Below are 24,759 nucleotides of genomic sequence, written 5' to 3'. Positions count from 1 at the left end.
CGCCGGTCTACTAGCTGCCACCGATCCTTTTTCCCTTTTCGTTTGGTTTTGTCTAATTGTTTTCACCTGTTCCTTGTTGGGGTTTTTGGGTTGGTGTTATTTAAGTTTGATTAGCCCGCTGGTGTTTGTGTGGGCTTGTTTCTGTTAAATGATGGTGTTTGTTATTGTGGGTTATTGTGTGTATGTTAGGTAGAGTGTTTTACGCCTGTGTTTCGGAGTCACCTATTTGTACATTTTATTGGTTGGACATTAAATCGTGGTTTTTCCCGTATCCTTGGCTCTCTGCGCCTGACTCCACACACACTCACTCTTTGGACGTTACAGTATCAACTGCTTGGATAGTTCCATCTGGCTTAATCCTATTCTTTAACTTTTATTTTTGGTTTAAATGGAGACGTAAATCCAAATGATAATTTGTTAACTTGTCGACAAGTTAATAGGCTATTTACCGTATTGCAAAAGTGATGTTGAATTGTGTTTGGTTGTCAACACAACCAAATATCAACATTTGAGATGCATCTTCTGCTTGGATATCTGTGCCACTGAGTTTGGCTTCAATTCCAGTTCGTCAACAAATTAATAATTGATATGTTGGATTCACGTCTCCATTTCAACCAAACCAATATAGGTTCAAAAATAGGACTAAATCAAATCATACTTTAAATTCACTTTAAATACAGTTTTCTTTGATTTAATCCTATGCTTCAACTTTTATTTTTGGTTGAGATGGAGTTGTGAATCAAACATATCTAGTATTAACTCGTTGTCACGGCAGATTTCCTCCTCTTCCTCTGAAGAGGTGAAACAAGGATCAATACGCAGCGTGGTAGGTGTCCATGGTTTTTAATACGAAAAACTCAACATGAACACAAATACAAAAAAACAATAAATGTGAACTAACCGAAACAGACCCGTGTGGCACAAACACTGACACAGGAAACAATCACCCACAAAATACCCAAAGAATATGGCTGCCTAAATATGGTTCCCAATCAGAGACAACGATAGACAGCTGCCTCTAATTGAGAACCAATCTAGGCAACCATAGACATACAATTTACCTAGAACGGAAACAGCCCCATAAACATACGCCGCCGACCTAGGTTTGGCAACCCTACTAAATGGCCCCACTGGACTGAGGGGCAGCTCCGGACTGAGGGGCAGCTACGGACTGATGGGCAGCTCCGGACTAAAGGGCAGCTCCGGACTGGCTGACGACTCTGGCGGATCCTGGCTGACTGGCGGATCCTGGCGGATCCTGGCTGACTGGCGGATCCTGGCTGAATGGCGGCTCCTGGCTGAATGGCGGCTCTGGCGGATCCTGGCTGACTGGCGGCTCTGGAAGATCCTGGCTGACTGGCGGCTCTGGCTGATCCTGGCTGACTGGCGGCTCTGGCTGATCCTGGCTGACTGGCTGCTCTGGCGGATCCTGGCAGACTGGCTGCTCTGGCGGATCCTGGCAGACTGGCGGCTCTGGCGGATCCTGGCAGACTGGCGGCTCTGGCGGATCCTGGCAGACTGGCGGCTCTGGCGGATCCTGGCAGACTGGCGGCTCTGGCGGATCCTGGCAGACTGGCGGCTCTGGCGGCTCCTTGCAGATTGGCGGCTCTGGCAGCTCTAGCAGCTCTGGACAGGCGGCAGACTCTAGCAGCTCTGGACAGGCGGGAGACTCTAGCAGCTCTGGACAGGCGGGAGACTCTAGCAGCTCTGGACAGGCGGGAGACTCTAGCAGCTCTGGACAGGCGGGAGACTCTAGCAGCTCTGGACAGGCGGGAGACTCTAGCAGCTCTGGACTGGCGGGAGACTCTAGCAGCTCTGGACAGGCGGGAGACTCTAGCAGCTCTGGACAGGCGGGAGACTCTAGCAGCTCTGGACAGGCGGGAGACTCTAGCAGCTCTGGACAGGCGGGAGACTCTAGCAGCTCTGGACAGGCGGGAGACTCTAGCAGCTCTGGACAGGCGGGAGACTCTAGCAGCTCTGGACAGGCGGGAGACTCTAGCAGCTCTGGACAGGCGGGAGACTCTAGCAGCTCTGGACAGGCGGGAGACTCTAGCAGCTCTGGACAGGCGGGAGACTCTAGCAGCTCTGGACAGGCGGGAGACTCTAGCAGCTCTGGACAGGCGGGAGACTCTAGCAGCTCTGGACAGGCGGGAGACTCTAGCCGCGCTGGACAGGCGAGGCGCACTGTAGGCCTGGTGCGTGGTGCCGGCGCTGGTGGTACTGGGCCGAGGACACGCACCTCAGGGTGAGTGCGGGGAGGAGGAACAGGGAGTACTGGGCTCTGGACACGCACAGGAGGCCTGGTGCGGGGAGCTGCCACCGAAGGGCTGGTGCGTGGAGGTGGCACTGGATAGACTGGACCGTGCAGGTGCACTGGAGCTCTTGAGCACCGAGCCTGCCCAACCTTACCTGCTTGAATGCTCCCGGTCGCCCTGCCAGTGCGGCGAGGTGGAATAGCCCGCACTGGGCTGTGCAGGAAAACCGGGGACACCATGCGTAAGGCTGGTGCCATGTACGCCGGCCCAAGGAGACGTACTGGAGACCAGATGCGTAGAGCCGGCTTCATGGCACTTGGCTCGATGCCACTCTAGCCCGGCCGATGCGAGGAGCTGGTATGTAAAGCACCGGGCTATGCACCCGCACTGGGGACACTGTGCGCTCCACAGCATAACACGGTGCCTGCCCGGTCTCTCTCGCTCTCCGGTAAGCACAGGAAGTTGGCGCAGGTCTCCTACCTGGCTTCGCCATCCTTCCTTTGTGCCCTCCCCCCCAAGAAATTTTAGGGGCTGACTCTCGGGCTTCCTACCGCGCCGCCGTGCTCGTTTCTCCAACTCCATTCTCCTGTAACCCTCCTCGCACTGCTCCAGCGAATCCCAGGCGGCCTCGGCACTCTCCCTGGGTCGACCACCCACCTGTCTATCTCTTCCCAAGTCGTGTAGTCCAGATTCTGCTCCCAAGTCCAATAATCCTGACATCGCTGCCTCTCCTGCTCCTCGTAATGCCGCCTCTCCGCGTTCGCTGCCTCCAGCTCTGCCTTGGGGCGGCGATATTCCCCTGGCTGTGCCCAGGGACCTTTACCGTCCAGGATTTCCTCCCATGTCCAGAAGTCCTGATTGCGCTGCTCCTGCTGCCGCTGCCTGTCACCACACCGCTTGGTCCTGTTGTGGTGGGTGATTCTGTCACGGCAGATTTCCTCCTCTTCCTCTGAAGAGGTGAAACAAGGATCGGACCAATACGCAGCGTGGTAGGTGTCCATGGTTTTTAATACAAAAAACTCGACATGAACACAAATACAAAAAAACAATAAACGTGAACTAACCGAAACAATCCCATGTGGCACAAACACTGACACAGGAAACAATCACCCACAAAATACCCAAAGAATATGGCTGCCTAAATATGGTTCCCAATCAGAGACAACGATAGACAGCTGCATCTAATTGAAAACCAATCTACGCAACCATAGACATACAATTTACCTAGAACGGAAACAGCCCCATAAACATACAAAACTACCTAGAAAGGTTACAGCCCCATAAACATACAAAACCCCTAGACAAGACAAAACACATAAATCCCCATGTCACACCCTGACCTAACCAAAATAATAAAGAAAACAAAGAATAACTAAGGCCAGGGCGTGACACTCGTAGACTCCATTTCAAATCAACCAAAGCTTGAAACCCTATGCCTTTAAGTATTGTCTATTTTTTGTTGAATCCTGGGCTAAATAGCATCATTGATGATATACAGAATGATTGATAAAGTATGGTTACATTTAATTTGCTCTGTGAACCTACCCTTTGGAATGAGTTCGATGGCAACAGTGAGATTTCAACAATCACTCTCACGATAGCACCTTGGTAAAGACAGAATCTCTAAACTTGCATGACAATCGTGTGCCATATTCTATAGATGTAATCTCTGAACCCATAAACACATTTCATGCTTTGTAGCTATCTACATTTTCTAAATGTGGTCTGTCACCAGAGATCAGCCTCGATGTTGCGGTGGGTTACTAATTTGTGCCTTTGTCACTGGTTCTTCCTTTGACAGCTATGTCATGATGATGGCGTTCGACGCCATGGAGAGTGCCGACAGGCCGTGACATGCGGCGCCAATGAAGTGGTCCTGTATGGCTCAGTTGGTAGTGCATGGATCTTGAAGCGGCAGGATTGTGGGTTTGATTCCCTGGGCCACCCACATGTAAAATTTATGCAGGCTTGACTGTACGTCGCTTTGAATGAAAGCATCTGCTAAAAGGTATATATATTATTATATTATGGTAATAGTCAGTGACAAATATTAATGCTAACCTGGGTTTGGTTAAAAACCTGGATGGGACAGAAGGAATAGCTGTAGATAGATCAACTGTCCAGTAGTACTGTCCATATTACGTTGAAGATCTAAAACTGTCCAGTAGGAGGAGCTGCCCAGCCTATTGTTTTTTTCTTATTGTGGATATTACGTTGAAGATCTAAAACTGTCCAGTAGGAGCAGCTGCCCAGCCTATTGTTTTTTTCTTATTGTGGATATTACGTTGAAGATCTAAAACTGTCCAGTAGGAGCAGCTGCCCAGCCTATTGTTTTTTTCTTATTGTGGATATTACGTTGAAGATCTAAAACTGTCCAGTAGGAGCAGCTGCCCAGCCTATTGTTTTTTTCTTATTGTAGATATTACGTTGAAGATCTGACGTTGTTGAATGGTAAAAATTCAACATATTTTATGCAAGGTTTTGTCTACGTTGAAAATGATGACATAATCCTGTGGTTCAAATGTAACCCCTCAAAACGACAGTTGATGACAGTTCATGACTGTTTTCAAATCCAATGTATTTTTTCACGTAAATTCCACATCACAATATGTTGACAAATTACATTGAAACAACATTGATTTAACCAGCTTGTGCCCAGTGGGTTGACTACCGTAAGTTAAACTATTGAAAGCTAAACCATTGTAAACTAAACAATCGTCAACTTAAACCATACTGAACACAAATATTGTCAACATTGTAAACTCAACCATTGCACTGAACTGGCATGAAGTTCATGAACTTACAGTGGTGATGGGATAGAGGGGGTTCTGAATGGAGAGGAGCAGGACTTTGTTGCCACTACTGGGGTCATCGGCATTAGTTGGCCGCGTGATTCTCTTACTGGTGGAGTAGTTGAAGAAGGCCTGCTGGCCGGCAATGTAGACGGCTTCGTTGACCCCGCATGTCACGCACTGGTCGGCACTCTCCATGGCTTCAAACTCCACCAGCGCCTGACGCTTGAACGGCATCATCATGACGTAGCTGTCAAATGAAGACCCAGTGACAAAGACACAATTAGTAACCCACCGCAACATCGAGGCTGATCTCTGGTGACTGACAAAATGTAGGAAATGTTGATAGCTACTTAGCATGAAATGTGGTTATAAGGCACACGATTGTTGTGGGAGTTTCGTCATTTTTGTCTCATGACAGGGGGGGATGTTACAACAACCTTTGTCACAAAATGCTTTTACCTGGCCTAGCCCCCCAAAAGCAAGCAAAAGGAAAAAACTCCCTATTAAGGAAGACACATTTTTCCATTGATGTACAATCCATAACCATACTATCATCCTCAACTTTAGAAATAGTAAGCAACAAGTCCTACGTCCAATACATCTCTTAACACAGCTCTCCTTTGGCAACAATCGTATCGATCAGAATCAGCATTCAGGAATCATCTACATCCTGCCACGGGAAACATTCATACACTGAAGACCTAGCCAGTGTTTCACTCAGTGGCCCATATTCAGTTTTAGCTCCTCAATTCCCTAGTTAGATATCTCAATGTTTTTCTTATACAGACATGCAGTGATGATAAAATAAAAGTAGATGCTCGTATGAGGATTTTGTCTCGATTTGTCTCTCAAACCACACTGAGGTAATTGCTTTGTAACTCAACATTTGTGGAGAGAGAGAAACCAAACTATTTTTAAGTTCTCACCTCTCTTGAGGTGCTGATATTCTGCCCTACCAAGCAAAAAGGCAGTAGCTGCTCATTTGGTCAAAAATGAGTTAATGTCATTTTTGCTACATAAAATACATGCTTAATCATGTGGGCAAGTATCCTGCCTCTATTGTATTGCGTTTTGGAGATAATGGGGGTCATGTTAGCAGTAACTGCATAAAGTTACTGGGAAACCTGTAACGATCGTTTAGAGATGGATTGGACCAAGGTGCAGCGTGGTAGGCGTACATTTTACTTTTATTTAAATTACACCGAAAAAACAACAAAATACAAAAATGAGCGTAAAGCTACATGCAGTGCAGAAAGCAACTACACACAAACAAGATCCCCAATCAGAGACAACGATAGACAGCTGCCTCTGATTGGGGACCATACCCGGCCAACAAAGAAATAGAAAAACTAGAATGCCCACCCAAATCACACCCCGACCTAACCAAATAGAGAAATAAAAAGGCTCTCTAAGGTCAGGGCGTGACAAAACCAAGGTAAATAAAAGCCATTTTTCTCAGTTTAACGCTATGAGCAGTTACTGCCTTTTTGCTTGGTAGGGCCACGCATTCTATTTTTGTTGAACTTGAAAGAGTTCAACATAAGTTAAAATAAAATGTCCTCCTGGTTATGCTTTATTTTACAGTCAACAACTATTCATCTAGCTAGTATCTTACATTATCTACTAAGAATGGCTGGTTTTGGATGATTGGGATTCTAAGATATTATCAGGTGGTCATCCCTATATTATAACTGCATGATAATGCACTACTTAAATTGCAGACAGAGCACACTCCACCTTCGTAAATAGCATTGCACAATAAAGCCTCCCCATCATTCTAATGTGAATGCTGTCCTTGAGGCCACTGTTTGAGTGGAGCTGACAGCTCACGTTCACCGTGTCCCAATAGGTCTGCCTATGGCGTACTCGGAGGGACATACAGTATATCGATATTGCACCAACCTAAAAATACCGTCGCCCGATTTCAATTCCGACTACATCACCGGTGAACATACTCTACCAGCGCACAAGTCAAGTCCTTGCAATCAAATCCACATCCCATAATTACTCCCCAGGTTACAGAAATATCAAGTGACACTGGGATGGATGGTGGCAGGGAGATATTTACAAATAATCACAGGCATATTGGCCCCGTACACATTTGACACAATGGTTGTGATACAACTGCTATGTTTGTGATATAATGGAGAGTTTGTCTACATAAAAAAAAGTCTACACAACCATTGTGCGGTGTCTCCAGAAAATGTGTGCATCAATACTTTTGCGCAGAAAAACTCTCCCTTGTGTCAGAAGTGTTGTGTCGAAATGCATTGTATTTCAGTTGTGCAACTTGAGTGTGTCTACGCGGTCATTGTCTTTTTCCAAATTTCACCGAAATTCACCTCAACTTCAAATCAATTTTTTTGAGATTCTTTAAGTGAACGTGAAGGGGCTCTGCAAATAAGCCTCTGCTGTGTATTCCCTGTTGTTTTGAGTGCCCCAAATGAGGCTTACCCAGGCAATAAGAGAATCATATGTTTGTCCCCGGAGCAGTTATACCCTTGGGTAAACGTGTGGTCTGATGATAAAAGCAGGCAATTTAGAGGACAGACATGAGCTAAAAATACAGGTCCTAAATGTCAAACAACGTTTTCCAAGCCCTTTAATGGTCCTTGTTCTACGAGAAATATGATAACCTGCGAGATTGTTATTGCATTTAAATGCATCAAAAATGGATTTCCAACACTGAAGAAATGGCTAATGGGAGATAAAAATCCAGAAAAAGGGAGTTGTATTCTAAGAGGACAAAGAGTCACAATCCTGCTGGCTTTGTTGGAGAAAAACAATCAGACTGCACACAGGGAAAAAGATGCATCTCAATACATTCTGTTGATGCATTCAATCAGTGAACTGCTCAGACGCAGAATAGTATTAGAATACTAACTGACATGTTTAGTCATTTAGTAGTTGGCTCTTCCTGGTAAGTGAAAATTCAGTTACAATAAGTGCCACTCTGAACTATGAATACAGTTATGAAATGGACTACCGTTCTATAGTACATTTAAAATAATCATACGCACAGGCATCCATGTAATGGAAATCAGGCAAAGGATTGTCCCTCAAAGCAGAACAGACAAGAAGAAACATCACCTACCAGATGTTGCCAAACTTCTCCAGGGCCTCCACCAGGTCCCCCTCCACCACTGACTCACAGAGCCCCCGCACGTGGACCACCGGAGAGGGGGCGATCCTGTGGGCATCCTCCCCATTGTCCTGGAGGAGAGAGGGGGGGACACCGGTCAAATTGGGTTGAAAGGTCAAATGAGGTATACCACATGGATAAGAAGGCCGCTTTCACAGCCAAGAAGGTTTAACATAATATAAATGTAACCAAACATCAAAGTCATCATCAGCATTGGCACTGAGCGCCTTTGACATGCTTTTGGGGTGCACACGGAGTGAAATCGCAACATGTTCTCTTGTCAATCCCTTCCCTCAATCCCTTTTTATGAATGTTTATAGTGAATTTGTTTGTGTTTTGTGGCAATGTTTGATTTGGTTTGGTTTGAATGACTTCAATCATCTTCTTTTTCTTTTTTTACTCATTCTTGAGGCCTAAGGAAATTCCGCCTCTTCAGATTCTTTGACACGAGAGCCACTTACAGACCGGCAAGCAAATACAGAGCCTTCGGGAAGTATTCAGACCCCTTGACTTTTTCCACATTTTGTTACTTTACGGCCTTATTCTAAAAGGGATTGAATAAAAAAATGTCATCAATCTACACACAATACTCCATAATGACAAATCGAAAACTGGTTTCTAGAAATGTTAGCAAATGTATTACAAATAAAAAACAGAAATACCTTATTTACTCAGACCCTTTGCTATGAGACTCGAAATTGAGCTTAGGTGCATCTTGTTTCCATTGATCATCCTTGAGATGTTTCTACAAAGGCACACACCTGTCTATAAAAGGTCCCACAGTTGACAATGCATGTCTGTTAAGGGAATTTTTACCTATAATGACTAATTATGTATACATTTCAATCAGGCCTGACGAGTCAGAATACTATTATGTTACTGTATATGTACTAATCAGAATACTATTATGTTACTGTATATGTACTAATCGGAATACTATTATGTTACTGTACATGTATGAATTTTCTTTCTTGATCCCAGTACTGAATATAATGTGGTGAATGTGGTCAAGAGTTTAGAACAATGACGGTCTGTTCCTTGGTACAAATGAATGAACTATATCTCCAGACGGACTAGAATGCTTATCTACACTAGCTGACCTTGGCTCTAGGCGAGGAGGGAAGGCTTGAGAACTATAGAGCCTTTCTACCAGTGTCAAGAAGAGACGGAACATTTAGAAAACTCTGACGTCATTTTCAGTTTATAACCTGTGGTAAAATGTGTAAGTACTCAGTACTCTCTTGAATAAAGGCTGTTACTTGACTTTAAGACCGGGCTCTGTCCATTCCTATAAAATAAGGGTCTTACAAATTCTTATCAACTGACAGAGTGTTTAATTTAAATTTAATAGGAATTCAATTCCTTCAACAATGTCAGAGCAAAAACTAAGCCATGAGGTCAAAGGAATTGTCCGTAGAGCTCCGAGACAGGATTGTGTCGAGGGACAGATCTTGTGAAGCAGCATTTGAAGGTCCCCAAGAACACAGTGGCCTCCATCATTCTTAGATGGAAGAAGTTTGGAACCGCCAAGACTCTCCTAGAGCTGGTCGCCTGGCCAAATTGAGCAATCGGGAGAGAAGGGTCTTGGTCAGGAAAGTGACCAAGAACCCGATGGTCACTCTGACCGAGCTCCAGAGTTCCTCTGTGGAGATGGGAGAACCTTCCAGAAGGACAACCATCTCTGTAGCACTCCACCAATCAGTCCTTTATGGTAGGGTGGCCAGACAGAAGTCACTCCACAGTAAAAGGAACATGAAAGCCCACTTAGAGTTTCCCAAAAGGCACATAAAGGACTATCAAACCATGAGAAACAAGATTTCTGGTCTGATAAATCTTTGGCCTGAATGCCAAGCGTCACATATGGAGGAAACCTGGCACCATCCATCATGCTGTAGGGATGTTTTTCAGCAACAGAGACTGGGAGAATAGTCAGGATCGAGGGAAAGATGAACGGAGCAAATACAGAGAGATCCTTAATGAAAACCTACTCCAGAGCGCTCAGAACAACGACCCTAAGCACACAGGGTTCACCTTCCAACAACAACGACCATAAGCATACAGCCAAGACCATGCCGGAGTGGCTTCGGGACAAGTCTCTGAATGTCCTTGAGTGGCCCAGCCAGAGCCCTGACTTGTACCCAATCGAACATCTCTGGAGGGACCTGAAAATAGCTGTGCAGCGACACTCCCCATCCAACCTGACAGACGAATGCACTGTACTTCATTTATTCATTTTAGGTGAACAACTTGAGGCCCTCTTAGTAGAACTACTGATTTTCAGAGGGGTCGTTGTCCAGCAGAGGTGAAAGAGCGAAAAGCAAAGACATATACCGATTAGAAGAAGGAAAAGAGGGATCTGAATAAGGGATCTGAATACTTTCCAAATGCACTGTACAGTATATCATGGTCTGTCACACAATCTAAATGTAAACATAATTTATACCCAACTCTACTGCAAGCCTTCAGACTGTGGCCCCTTGTCTTGCAGCTGGATGTTGTTAAATCGCAGCACAGGCTGTTAATTCATACAGTGGCTTCACAATTCACACACCCTTCACGCTTGTTTCAAAGTGAAGAAAATATGCTAATGATGAAAATCTTTAGGGGGAAGGACTTCTGAAATAGCAACTTGCAGAGCATTCAAATCACTTTGTAAACTGTTGCGCAACATCTTTGAAAGCTCTGTTTGAAAATTCATGAAAGTAGAGGGAAAACATATGTGAACGCTCACTGATACATTCATGTTGGACTGGCTATTCAGGCATTCAAATATGTATGTTGAAATATAAAAGAAAAGTTTTGCTTATATGCTGCACAGATGAACCATGAAAATACAGCAAAAGCCAATACCTAAAAATTACACAATTAATCTGCGAATTGAACGCTGTAACATTCAAAAAGCTTTTCTTCGTCTCCAATTAATTACAAACAATGATGCAAAGCACATAAAAAACAAAACAAATTAAAAGTAATTATCCACTAAAGGCCGCTAGGAAACGAGAGGTGTAAAATTGGGGAGACCTATATGAAATTACAATAAAACCCCTGACCTCAGCCCGATTTTAAGTAATTAGATTCTTTCATAATCACAATGAACCAAAAAAACAGAAGCTGCAGTGAACAGGTTATAGCATCCATTCGTATAATCTTCCAAATGGATATAATTTGTCTGAATTAAGAAACAAGTTACCCTGATGAGACTGGAGCTATAGTATAGAAAATAGTATAGAAAATAAGCTAACAGTAATTGTAATCAGACTGCAAAGCGTCTGCTCTACAACAAAACAGATTGTCTGACATCCAGTCTCTTGTTTTCTTAAAACAACTTGGGCTGCCTTGTATCCACCATAGCCCGGCTTGGAGAAACCGCATCGACAAGGACCACAGCAACCAATTGCTTGGCCCTCTTCTTCGTTCAACGCTAGCTCTTCCAGAAGCCCAGGACGATTGATTACGGGAGCTGTCCGTCGCGATGAATTCCTCCCGTCTAGTCCTCCATGCGCTCTGGGACAATGCCGAGTCCCACACCGCTCTACTTCAGACACAGAGACAAATTGAATCCTCGCCGACAGTCACTGTGCTTAATAAGACGAGATTAATTTACAATTGACCACATTCTTACCCCCAGCCTCTCTAGAAAGAGAGATAGATAGGCTGTGTCCCGATTCACTTGCCAAGTTAAATAAAGGTTAAATATATATATATTTTTTTTTTTAAATTCACCACCCTTCTTCCGAAGTATGTACTTGCACACTTTCTTCCATGGATTTAACAAGGATGGAAATTCCCTACAGCCAATGCTTACACCGATCGTTAGCTTTTAAATCCAAGTGTAGAGAAACAGGACACAGACAAACATCCCTGGAAATAACTCAAAGAAGCCCTAGAGATGACAACCGCAATCCACAGACAGTGTTTGTCTGAAGAAGAACTTCAATTCAACATGTAGCTCAACAAAAAGACATTGATATATTCATATCCTGGTGATCTGTTTTAATGCTCAGGATATTGGAGAGTGGGGGGAAAAAAACATGCAAAACTGTCGCCTGTCACAGTGGTAAAGGAAAAAAATAGAATAAGGGGTGTGCTTTTCGCTGTGGTAAAATTACGCATAGAAACTATTTCAAAGCCACCTTTTGGCTCTCGAGCAGTTGCTATTTGGAAGATATCTGAGCTGTCTTCTTTTGATGCCTGCACTTGAACACAGTCAGGCATACCTACCACTACTTTAACTACCCAAACTTTCAAGGGTGTCTTCAAAGTTGAAAGTATCTCTCTATATCTTTCCTTCTTCCATTTCTTTATTTCCTTGTTCATTTCTCTCTCTCTCTCTCTCTCTCTCTCTCTCTCTCTCTCTCTCTCTCTCTCTCTCTCTCTCTCTCTCTCTCACTCTCACACCTCGACAGACCGTGGCCCCTTTTGTCAGTCCCACGCCCAAAGCTATTTTCACCAAATGACATTTTCAGTCTGCCTCTTCCCTCCTTTAAAAATAGCACTGAGGAAACGTGAGCAAAAGTTCTGTCCACAAGAAAGGGGGTCTCGGAGCATTAATCCAGCAAATACCCCACTGCAGCCAGCCGAGGCGATAAAATGCAATGTCACAAAAGGTTAATGCACACACACACACACACACACACACACACACACACACACACACACACACACATTGGATAAGACCGCTGGATCAGACGATTGCGTTTCCAAAGAGATACATAAATTGTATTTGTCCACATGTGAATGTCTCACTCCTCTCCCACAGTAGCTGATAATGACAATTCCCACTGATTCCGACTCAACCGCAGTCACAAGCTACTGTTGCTGCGGGTGTGACACAGCATCCAGAAGCATGCTGCGGCAGAGGGCCTCGCCGGCCACACACAGGATACACATCTACGCAGCTCTGTTTGCAGTTTAGTCTGGAGGAGTCCTTTTTTGGTTTGTTTAAACAATGCTGGTAGTTAATGTTGGAAAATCATCTCACTCAAAATGGTAAAAACAACAACGAAATAACAAAATGTCAACCTTCCAAAGCTTTGCCACTAACACCTTAGCATGAGAAAAAGCACGAGAGCTTTTTTTGCTCGATGCAGACAGCGACCTTGTTTCCGGCAACTGAATTGAAGGCTTTGTGAGGCCAATTTACCTCATCTCACAACACAGTACAAAGCCTGGAAGACAACCATCTGCCAACACTAAACACACACACGCACACACACTTTGGTTTGTCACAGCTTGAGCAAACCTTTTGGGATAACTCTCATGAAGTTTCTTTAAAGTACATTTTAAAGTACACTTTAAAACCATTCTAGTGTAGATATAACCATTGCCTGCCACAAAGTACATCTCAAGAACCACTTTTTACATTACACATACAATCCTCACACATGCACACTTTTGATTAGTCTTTTTTAGGTGTTACAGAACTTTCTCAAAAGGGTTCAACACAGAATAATTTGACTAACCGTCCCCAAAAATAACTAACCTCTCCAGAAGCCTTCTAAGCAAAGTGTACCCTTTAACATCAGGTGTCAGCGTCACATATCTCTTCTCCACTCATACATGTTATATTTAGAATGATGCAGACACTCAAAGAGCAACTTAGGGCGAACAGGGCTCTGTCAGAGAAAAGACACATGTTTAACAGTGTTTTGTAACTGTAGGCCAGATACAGGGGTTGACATACTGTTTGTGTGTGTGTGCGTGCGTGTGTGCGTGTGTGCGTGTATGTGTGTGTGTGTGTGTGTGTGTGTGCGAGAGAGAGAGAGAAAGAGTGTGCCAGGTTATGTGTGTGTATTTTTGTATATGTGAGAGAGTGTGTTTCTACACCATAAAATCAATGGTAGAGTACTTCATTAGAGAGGAACCAATCTAGAAACCAACAGATTATCAACTTCGAGCCACAAATATCCAATACTTTCTCTAACTGCACGGCCCACCAGCCCAAATGCATCGAAAACCGTACAGCGTTACTTCTTCGCTCCGACTCTGTGCTCACCTACTGAAGCACGACCTCTCGTGTCACTGGCTGGATGTGGTTTTCTGCTGAGTCAGTCACCACCCGGGCCAGGTTGGGCGTTACCAACCGAATCTACTCAGACCAAAGGGTTGAGTTGGAAGTTGGAACACAGCCTTTTATAAGGCATTAACTGTCTCAAAGCAGTTCCCCACAGGGAACAATAAAGTTAGAATTAGTTTTTGGGACCAGAGCAGCAGTAGAGCGGAGGGAGATACCAGCTGTAGGTCATCAGTGAAACATCCTGACAACCGTAAAGCCTGTGGCATTAATCATTGTGGCAGTTTGTTTCACATGACGCTAGTAGGGGGTCGGGGTTTTATTGTCCGTGCCAGGCGAGACGACCATGTTTCTGCTGAGCGAAGAACATCTTCTTGCCTTTTTTAGGGTTAGGACCCCTGAGTGTTGCCCTCATACCCCTCGTGCACACACACACACGCACACACACCACCACCACCACTATCAGATAGAACAGAGTGGACATGACAGTTGAACAGGTATCTCATACTCGCGGCACGACCGTGGCAAAGGGCATTAAGTACCATCCCCCGCTCCCCTCCCTTACCCCTTTCTCCATCTCCATAGCAACAGGATCTCAGCTTTTTTTTGTAGGAATGAGGGGTAAGGGGGTGACAAGCAGTGACATATCCCTTTCAGTGACATTTGCGATCAAGGACGGATGTTGATGTATAATTTCCATTTTAACATACATACTGATCATCCCTGGCTTGGTACTTAGTTTCTAGGCCCCCGTTGACTTGCAACTAACAGGCGTTTTGGTTTTGCTGATCGAGGGCCAATAACTAAACCGAGTTCCTCTTCTCTCATTTATTTTTTCTCCTTCCTTCTCTTCCAGAATGTTCTCATTAAACCTGGCCTTGTCTGCTACCGCTAAACGAGAGCGGTAAACATTTGCCAGGTCAAACTCTGCACAAACGGGGCTAACAAGGCAGAGGTAATGCATAATTTATCTCGCCAACAGTCAGGGTTCCACGGAACAAACAATCTGATGGGGGAACATTTGTTTTAGTGCCGTTTTTCGAGAGTCGTCATTAATTGAACCATTCTGATTATTGTCTCAGCCTCTGCGTCCCAAGTGGCACCCTATTCCCTATATATTGCACAACTGTTGACCAGGGCTCATAGGGCTCTAGTCAAAAGTAGTGTGTTATATAGGGAATAGGGTGCCATTTGAGATACAACCTTAGTGTAGAGTGTAAATAGAAATGTTAGATGAAGATTCCCTTTTGGCTGTCGGATAGAATGGAAGAAAATCAGGAGGTACAAGTAGTGTGAAGTATCTTTGGCTTTATTTTGTCAAAAGCAATTACTTTTCTGGGGATGAAAACAAGGCTCCTCTTCTACTGCAAGAAACCACATTTGAATTGATATATTTTGGTCATTTGACATTGTTTTATTGAGCAAACCTGGCAGGCGGGTAGTAGAGACTGCATAACCACATTTGAAACTGAATTTGAAGATGATATAGAGAGTCATATACAGATATAACAAAGACATAACATGAATTGGTTCATTCCTAAATGTAGATACCATTACGTTGTAGTAGTTCTTATAATCTGTAGTAGTTGTAGTAGTAATTGGTTGCAATATGGTTATGTGAGGTCTCCTCAACCAGAAAACCAGTTTACAACCAGAAAATTACACCATGAAGTCTCCATATGCCAAAGGTTTGACACACTTTCATAAAATAAAATGTAAAAATGGTTCTGGATCATTCTCCAATCAAGCATGCGGTTCAGCGGACATATTAAACACCCCCGTCATATTAAATTATTCTGCTCGCCAGTTGGGTTCAGAAGAGCCCCTTTTCTGTTAAAACAATCCTGGTTAAATATTTCATTTAGCTTCCTAGCCACCTGTCGTGCAACAAACCTCCTGAGCCTCCTTCTTGTCTGATGCCACCGTGTCACATAAGTTCAGCTGCACCATCAAGTGCATCCTGACCGGTGCATCACTGCCTGGTATGGAAACTGCTGGGCATCCGACCGTAAGGCGCTACAGAGGGTAGTGCGTATGGCCCACTACTTCACTGGGGCCAAGCTTCCTGCCATCCAGGACCTATATACTAGGTGTGTCAGAGGAAGGCCCAAAAAATTGTCAAAGACTCCAGTCACCCAAGTTATAGACTGTTCTCTCTGCTACTCCACGGCAAGTGGTCCCCGGAGCGCCAAGTCTAGGCCCAAAAGGCACCTTAACAGCTTCTACCCTCAAGCCATAAGACTGCTGAACAATTTATCAAATGGCCACTCGGACTATTTACATTGACCCCCCCACACACACTTTGTTTTTACACTGCTGCTACCTGCTGTGTATTATCTATGCGCAGTCACTTTACACCAACCTACATGTACAAACGACCTCGACTAACCTGTACCCCCTCACATTGACTCAGTACCGGTATCCTCTGTATATATCCTCATTGTTGTTATGTAATTTTATTGTGTTACTTTTAAAAAAAACATTCGTTTATTTTGTAAATATTTTCTTAACTCTATTTCTTGAACTGCATTGTTGGTTAGTGACAAATACAATTTTAAAAATGTTATTTTATTTGATAGACCAGGCAAGACGAGGCAGATAAAGAGAGCCTAGCATACACCATCAGACCTGGGTTCCAATGTTATTATGTCTACTCAAATACCTCAAGCGTTTGCTCTAGCCTGTTTGGATGTGGTTTACCGGGCGTGGTTTGCCGTTTTGGGACTATTATTATCATTTTTTGGTCCATTAAACCAGGCAAGCTCAATCAGGCACAGATGAAGTATTTCAAAGGAATAGTATTTGAGCCCATGTCTCCACCATGCACAGGATATTGAACCCAACCATCTTTCCTGCTTTGGACAAATAAGTATTTCAGGCAGAATTCCAGAGGCCAGAAGATGAGACAAGAAGACATTTTGAAGCTTGTGTTCCTTCCCGGTTCCTATCTGTGTTTTTTCAGGCAAAGGGAGAACGCAGACACTTATGAATTCCACTAGTGTTTCAGGCACTCTGGTAAGTGCCTCTGGCAATGTGACTTCCAGAATCCCAATTGTTTTCCATTAAAACTCCTTCATGAAATATACAAACTGAGGATGTACAAACAGAACAATATACAAACAGAACAGAGGTCTGCTTCAAGTCTTTCATATGAGAAAAGACCATTGTTCGTTTGGTTCAATTAAAGACACTTCCCCCAAAAATGTAAGTAGATATTTTGGCGTTTGTGTGTGCCTCTCACACGCGCGCACACACACACACACACACACACACACACACACACACACACACACACACACACACACACACACACACACACACACACACACCACACACACAGAGAGAGACAGCCAAATCTCTTTCAACTCCTCAACCCAGAACTGCAGAGTGTGGGCCTAGCAAGCAATATCATGCACAATACATCACTTAGGGACGCCTTCGAAGCCGGCTGTCAGAAAAATACTGCACTGCATTGGCCAATGTCGACTCCCCTCCGCAACCACGGTAATCAACCATGTTCAAACAGTGTTAGCGTCATCAGGCTAAGGCCACAGCAGACACAAACACAACTCAAGAAAGGGCTATAGTGTGATCCCTATCCTTAACGTCCTTTGAGTTAATGCTGGAGGCTATTATTTGTATCCTTCTTCATTAAATAGATGGCTATTCTCTCAAACAATCACCTGGAGGGCAATTGGGACAGCACACAACCCTGCAATGTAATAGACACACACGCACCTATACATATACACACAACAATGCTAACTAGCATTAGTGCAATGATAACCTAACCCCAGGGGTTAGGTTGTCATTGCTGGACTTTCGCCCACTCGAAGGTAGAGCGCCATCCAATAAATTAGAACTCATCACTGTATGAGAGTAGGCTGGCCTTCCTTAGCTCTTCGGAGACTAAGTCATTGGTATGTTTTTATTAATAAGGCCAAACTGAGACAGCTCCCATTTGACCAGAGATACATTTGAACCTAGTTGCTCCACACCTGCCCAAACTATCTTGCTGCTCAATGTGTAAATGTATGTTTTTAAACTGTAGTGCTTTGTGTTTTATGTTGTAAAAGTGTCTGAAACTGTGTGTGCTACTATTTCGGCCAGGTCTCTCTTGCAAAATAGATTTTGAATTATATTGAGACTAACCTGGTAAAATAAAATATATAAAAGAAAAGAGCATGGTTGGTTACCATCATCAAACGACAAGAGGAAGGCATAAACTATGCCCCTCATCCAGCTGCCCGTGCCCTTTCTGTCTATGGGCCTTGGTCAAAAGTAGTGCAGAGAATAGGGTGCCATTGGGGATGTACACCTTCTCTCTCCTTTTCTTCTCATCCATGCAGCCACAGAGGTTATTAATATGGATATGATTGGATTATATGCCCTACTTTTAAAATTACACATTGACATTGGGCAGGAATTTTCAACCGCTTTGATGATCTTCACAGACTTCTTTCCCCTCATCGCTTTTTCTATGTTGTTTTAACATTGTGCGCGTTGAAGCTTTTTATTTTCACTTCAAAGGGGAAGCCTAATTTCACAAGGCTGCAGGCTTTTGGATTGTTTCTGGGATGTTGTCCGCACAATGAAAACGTGGGGTTTTGGCACGTGCAAAAACTAGGCTTTAAATAGACTGCGGTGCGCACGGTGCATTGCAATCAATGTGTGTATTTTTTTAAATCATTCAAGGTCGTTATCTGTGAGGGCCTGTCACAATCACCATATTCACCATGAAATTGATCATCGACCTTTGACAGAAAATTGCTTGAAAAACATGATAACTGTTCATAGGTCCTATCTGACGGACCAGGGCCTGTATGATAATAATAATAATAATAATAATAATAATTTGGGCGTGCTTATACTGTATATAGTCTTGTTTCACTGTATGTACAAGTGGGTAACCTGTACAGGTGTAAGTTATTCTGCATATCTAATTCCCCCTGAGACCTCCTCGGAGAGGGTCTGGGAGTGCTAACATAGGATCAGTTTTGCCTTTTAGATCATGATAAGATTATATGGGTGGGGGGGGGATGTGATCCAAGATCTGAGATCTTGATTTTTTTGTGTAAAGATTCCAGTTGCATGGATTGAAAAAATCCCAACACTGCTGTTTGAATATGACACTTTTCTATGAATTTAATTCAAACATCAGTGTAGCTACCACCATGTTGCTTTTCCTCTCTTTGCTTTCAATGTATTCAGAGTGAATACATCCCATTGCTCCTTTGAGAATTTCACCTTCAACCTTGAAGTTAAATAATGTCCACACTGATCAGCATACCTTTTGAGTGTGAGGTTAATAAACTACTTAGCATTAGAGAGAACATGCTTCACATACACCCTAACACCACACACACACACACACACACGCACGCACACACACTTGCCATATGCCTCAGTGGAATGTGCCTTTCACTTCTAATCATCGCATAAGAAAAAACTATCGTCCGATTTTAATTTGGGTAACATCATTGGCTTGCAGGTCTGTCTGAAATGCAAATGTTCTGTAATTATGCCAATGTAAAAAAGAGCCAAACTTGTCAACAGATGTGGTGGAATATTAATTCTCATATTTTTACATATCAGACGAGTGTTTTTAATCACTCAAACGCATAATCACCCTAATCACACGAAGAGATAACAAAACGATTATTGTTCTCATCAAACGCTGTCTAAAACATACAGTAGGGAAAAGGTGAAGAGGACCTTTACTACTAGATGAGTGAAGGTGTAATGAGGTGAAACCATGCTCACGTGATGACTAACCTTGCCAGAGGCCTGAGGATTTGTGTTAACTTCCCGAGCTAATGACTAGCCTTGGCTTTAGCTCACGAGCTAGCAGTCTTGTGACACACGAGAGACCCTGCTTCGAACCCTGGTTGGAACCATACTGAAAACAGCCGTTTGAAACGCAGCTATTCAAAATAAACTAATGTTCCAAATGTTTCAGAAGGGCCAGTGAGGTGTGTCCGTCTCTTACTCAGTTTAGGCCAAAGTCAGACATGCCATTATGTAGCCTGATTGCACTTCAAGCTGAAAGCGCCAATAAATGCTAAGCATTTACTTGATTATTAATTGTCAGACTTTGATGATGTTGGTCCATTGTTTTGAGGCTGACAGAAACAGTGAAGACAGTGGCTTGGATTGGTCTAGCTGTAATTGTTGCTGCCGTCTTCAGGGCACATGTACAGGTTTACTTGATGTACTGGTTCATTTGATCACTCTGTTGTTGCAGATCATTTTCCTCCCCTGCATGAAATGCAAACTTGTTGTGTATTAGAGATTTAAAAAGGCTTTTAAAGTTAGTAATTTACACTTTAAAACGAAAAATGGATCAACCAAAATGTCCATGAATTATTAATCCACATGAAAATTCACATTTCCTGTTACTGCAGGAATATTTTCTTACATTTACATTTTTGTCATTTAGCAGACACAATAGTGAGTACATACATTCCTGCTGTGAGAAACTGGTCAAGTTAAGATATGACATGCAGGTGTCGGCGTTTGAATTTAGTTTGCACCGCACCCACACTTTCCTGTCTCTCTTCACTATCTCTGTCATGTAAAAACAAAAACAAAACAAAAAACACAAATAAATACATAAACACGTTTGGGAGTGATGATGATAGTGAAGGGAAGGGCTCGGCCAAACAATCTCACAGTGGGTTACATTACGCCATGTTGCCACTACTACCAAAGTCACACCTGGATGAGGAATCTCGAGAACCGGCTGGTTCATCATTCGGACAGGATTTAGCCGGGTGCCAATATACCCTCGTACCGAATTATTTCTTTCATTATTTATCTCTTTCTACAATTACAATATGAATGCAGTACTTTCCCCAAACAGGAAATCAAAGAAGATAATGCAAATGTATAAATAAAATCAGCAGCAATAACAACATATGAACTTTAATCCCCTCATCTTCTCTGTTTGGTGTTCTTGCATTGTAAAATGCTAAGTCGTATTGACAAAATGCCAACAGCTAATATATATAAATAAAGCCTCCTCAAAATGTAAATTAGTTGTAAATGTATCTCTGCTTCGAGCACATCCTGCTTCGAGCATGCCCCATTCAAAAAAAATGCAGAACTAAGAACAGATATTGTATGGGTTCACCCCAGACTTGACTGCATTTGACCAGCACAAAAACATCCTGTGGCGTTCTGCATTAGCCCCCGCGAAATGCAACTTTCCAGGGAAGTCAGGAACTAATATTCTCAGTCAGTTAGGAAAGCTAAGGCTAGCTTTTTCAAACAGAACTTTGCATTCAGTAGCACTAATTCCAAAAAGTTTTGGGACACTGTAAAGTCCATGGAGAATAAGAGCACCTCCTCCCAGCTGCCCACTGTACTGAGGCTAGGAAACACTGTCACCACCGATAAATTCACCATGATTGTGAATTTCAATAAGCAATTTCTCTACGGCTGGCCATACTTTCCACGTGGCTACCCCTACCCCGGCCAACAACTCAGCACCACCTGCAGAAACTTGCCCAAGCCCTCCCTGCTTCTCCCTCACCCAAATCCAGACAGCTGATGATCTGAAAAAGCTGCAAAATCTGGATCCCTACAAATCAGCTGGGCTAGACAATCTGGACCCTCTCTTTCTAAAATTATCCGCCGAAATTGTTGCACCCCCTATTACTAGCCTGTTCCAACCTCTCTTTCGTATCGTCTGAGATCCCCAAAAGATTGGAAAGCTGCCGCGGTCACCCCCCTCTTCAAAGGGGGAGACACTCTAGACCCAAACTTTTATAGACCTATATCCATCCTGCCCGGCCTTTCTAAAATCTTCAAAAGCCAAGTTAACAAACAGATCACCGACCATTCCATCGTACCTTCTCCACTATGCAATCTGGTTTCCGAGCTGGTCATGGGTGAACCTCAGCCACGCTCAAGGTCCTAAACTATATTATAACCGCCATCGATAAAAGACAGCACTGTGCAGCCGCCTTCATTGACCTGGCCAAGGCATTCGACTCTGTCAATCACCACAGTCTTATCGGCAGACTCAATAGCCTTGGTTTCTCAAATGACTGTCTCGCCTGGTTCACCAACTACTTCTCAGATAGAATTCAGTGTGTCAAATTGGAGGGCCTGTTTTCCGGACCTCTGGCAGTCTCTATGGGGGTGCCACAGGGTTCAATTCTCTGACTCTTTTCTCTGAATATATCAATGATGTTGCTCTTGCTGCACAGCACTCTCTGATCCACCGCTATGCAGACGACACCATTCTGTATACATCTGGCCCTTCTTTGGACACTGTGTTAACAAACCTCCAAACGAGCTTCGATGCCATACAACACTCCTTCCGTGGCCTCCAACTGTTTTTAAATGCTAGTAAAACTAAATGCATGCTCTCCAACCGATTAATGCCCGCACCCGCCTGTCCGACTAGCATCACTACTCTGGACAGTTCTGACTTAGAATATGTGGACAATTACAAATACCTAGGTGTCTGGTTAGACTGTAAACTCTCCAATCCAAGATAAAATCCAGAATCGGCTTCCTATTTCGCAACGAAGCCTCCTTCACTTATGGTGCCAAACATAACCTCGTAAAACTGACTATCCCACCGATCCTTGACTTCGATGACATTTACAAAATAGCCTCCAACACTCTACTCCAGAAAACTGGATGCAGTCTATCACAGTGCCATCAGTTGTCACCAAAGCCCCATATATTACCCACCACTGGGACCTGTATGCTCTCGTTTGGCTGGCACTCACTACATATTCGTCGCCAAACCCACTGGCTACAGCTCATCTATAAGTATTTGCTAGGTAAAACCCCGCCTTATCTCAGCTCACTGGTCCTGATAGCAACACCCACCCGTAGCACACGCTCCCAATGACTGAAACTAATTGCAAAAATCACTGAAGCTGGAGTCTTATATCTCCCTCTCTAACTTTAAGCATCAGCTGTCTGAGCAGCTTACCGATCACTGTACCTGTACACAGCCAATCTGTAAATAGCACACCCAACTACCTCATCCCCATATTGTTATGTATCCTCTTGCTCTTTTGCACCCGTCTCTACTTGCACATTCATCTTCTGCACATCTATCACTCCAGTGTTAATGCTAAATTGTAATTATTTCACCTCTATGGCCTATTTATTGCCTTACCTCCCTACTCTTCTGCATTTGCACACTGTACATAGATTTTTCTATTGTGTTATTGACTGTCCGTTTGTTTATGTGTAACTCTGTGTTGTTGTTTTGTGGCACTGCTTTGCTTTATTTTGGCCAGGTCTCAGTTGTAAATGAGAACTTGTTCTCAACTGGCCTACCTGGTTAAATAAAGGTGAAATAAAAAAATGTAATCCTCAGACAACCTGTTTCAATAAGTGTGCCGATATCTGCATAACATTTACCATGGTTAACAACACTAAAAACAATGTAAATGGGGCAGAAAAAACAACATTTTGTCTTCCACCTGATGTTAGCTTTGGAGAAGCATTAATAGGCTAGGGCACAGGCCTCATTTGCATATACTTCGGAAAAAAATAAACTGTCGGCATCAGCATTAATTCCAGCGCCGGATTACATAAAACATTGACTCGCAAAAGCCAAGGAATACTAAGGAACGCCTCTCCGCCAGTCTCTCTGATGTCAGAAAGGGTTGGGAGAAATAACAGCCCGCATTGCGATGTGCCAGCTAAGTAGGGCATGGCGGGAGCTACCGCCGCCAGCCTTCAGAACTCTCCTTTTCCAAGGGGGCGAAATGCTGCTTTCAAGCTCTCCCTCTGAAAACGATGTCGAGATCACAGAGTTGCGGAGATAAAGCACCTGCGTTTCAACTCCCCCACCTCCATCCCCTTCCCTCCTGCGCCCCACCCCCACTGGAGTCGCAACATTAAACTTTAATGAAGACAGACAGGGCAACAGAGGTAATATGGAGCTGCGCTGCCCGGTCCCTGGCTGGTTGCAGTGCAATGCTGAGCAGCCAAAGTTCAGCAGCGCAGCCTTGAAGTCATTCTGGTACCCAGTGTATATAGCCAAGTTATCATTACTCATTAGTACTTTTATTAATGTGTTAATACTTTTCTATTATTTCTATCTTCATTGTTGGGAAGGGCCCGTAAGTAAGCATTTCACTGTTAGTTACACTTGTTGTTTACAAAGCATGTGGCAAATAACATTTGATTTGATTTGCGTTGAGAGAGTTGCCAGACCAGCCGCTGCATAGTTATAAAGGGTGGCCACAGGCCAGACAACATCCAACACCACGTACAGTGCCTTCGGAAAGTATTCCGAAGTATTCAGAGCCCTTGACTTTGTCCACATTTTGTTACGTTACAGGATTTTCTAAAATGAATAAAATACATTTTTCCCTCATCAATCTACACACAATATCCCATAATTACAAAGCGAAAACAGTTTTTAAAAACATTTTTGCAACTGTATAAAAAAATAACAGAAATACCTTATTTACATAACTATTCAGACACTTTGCTATGAGACTCGAAATTAAGCTCAGGTGCATCCTGTCCATTGATCATCCTTGACATGTTTCTACAACTTGATTGGAGTCCACC

At 43.6% G+C, this 24,759-nt stretch overlaps 1 protein-coding gene across 1 annotated transcript in view; it reads right to left on the bottom strand.

Moving 5' to 3' along the window:
• The window catches only part of LOC112230128 (heterogeneous nuclear ribonucleoprotein L-like), a 63,816-nt gene that overhangs the window by 26,531 nt on the left and 12,526 nt on the right, over window positions 1–24,759 (bottom strand). The window contains exons 2-3 of the mRNA XM_042310933.1: window positions 8,145–8,263; window positions 5,060–5,297 (exon numbers count right to left, since the gene is read on the bottom strand). Of these exons, the coding sequence (XP_042166867.1) occupies window positions 5,060–5,297; window positions 8,145–8,263 (357 nt within the window). The remainder of the gene's footprint in view (window positions 1–5,059; window positions 5,298–8,144; window positions 8,264–24,759) is intronic.

This window comes from Oncorhynchus tshawytscha, linkage group LG32 (genome assembly GCF_018296145.1).
Source record: "Oncorhynchus tshawytscha isolate Ot180627B linkage group LG32, Otsh_v2.0, whole genome shotgun sequence".
NCBI lineage: Eukaryota > Metazoa > Chordata > Actinopteri > Salmoniformes > Salmonidae > Oncorhynchus > Oncorhynchus tshawytscha.
The sequence above is the reverse complement of the archived record's forward strand: the minus strand, read 5'-3'. Positions and strand labels throughout refer to the sequence as shown.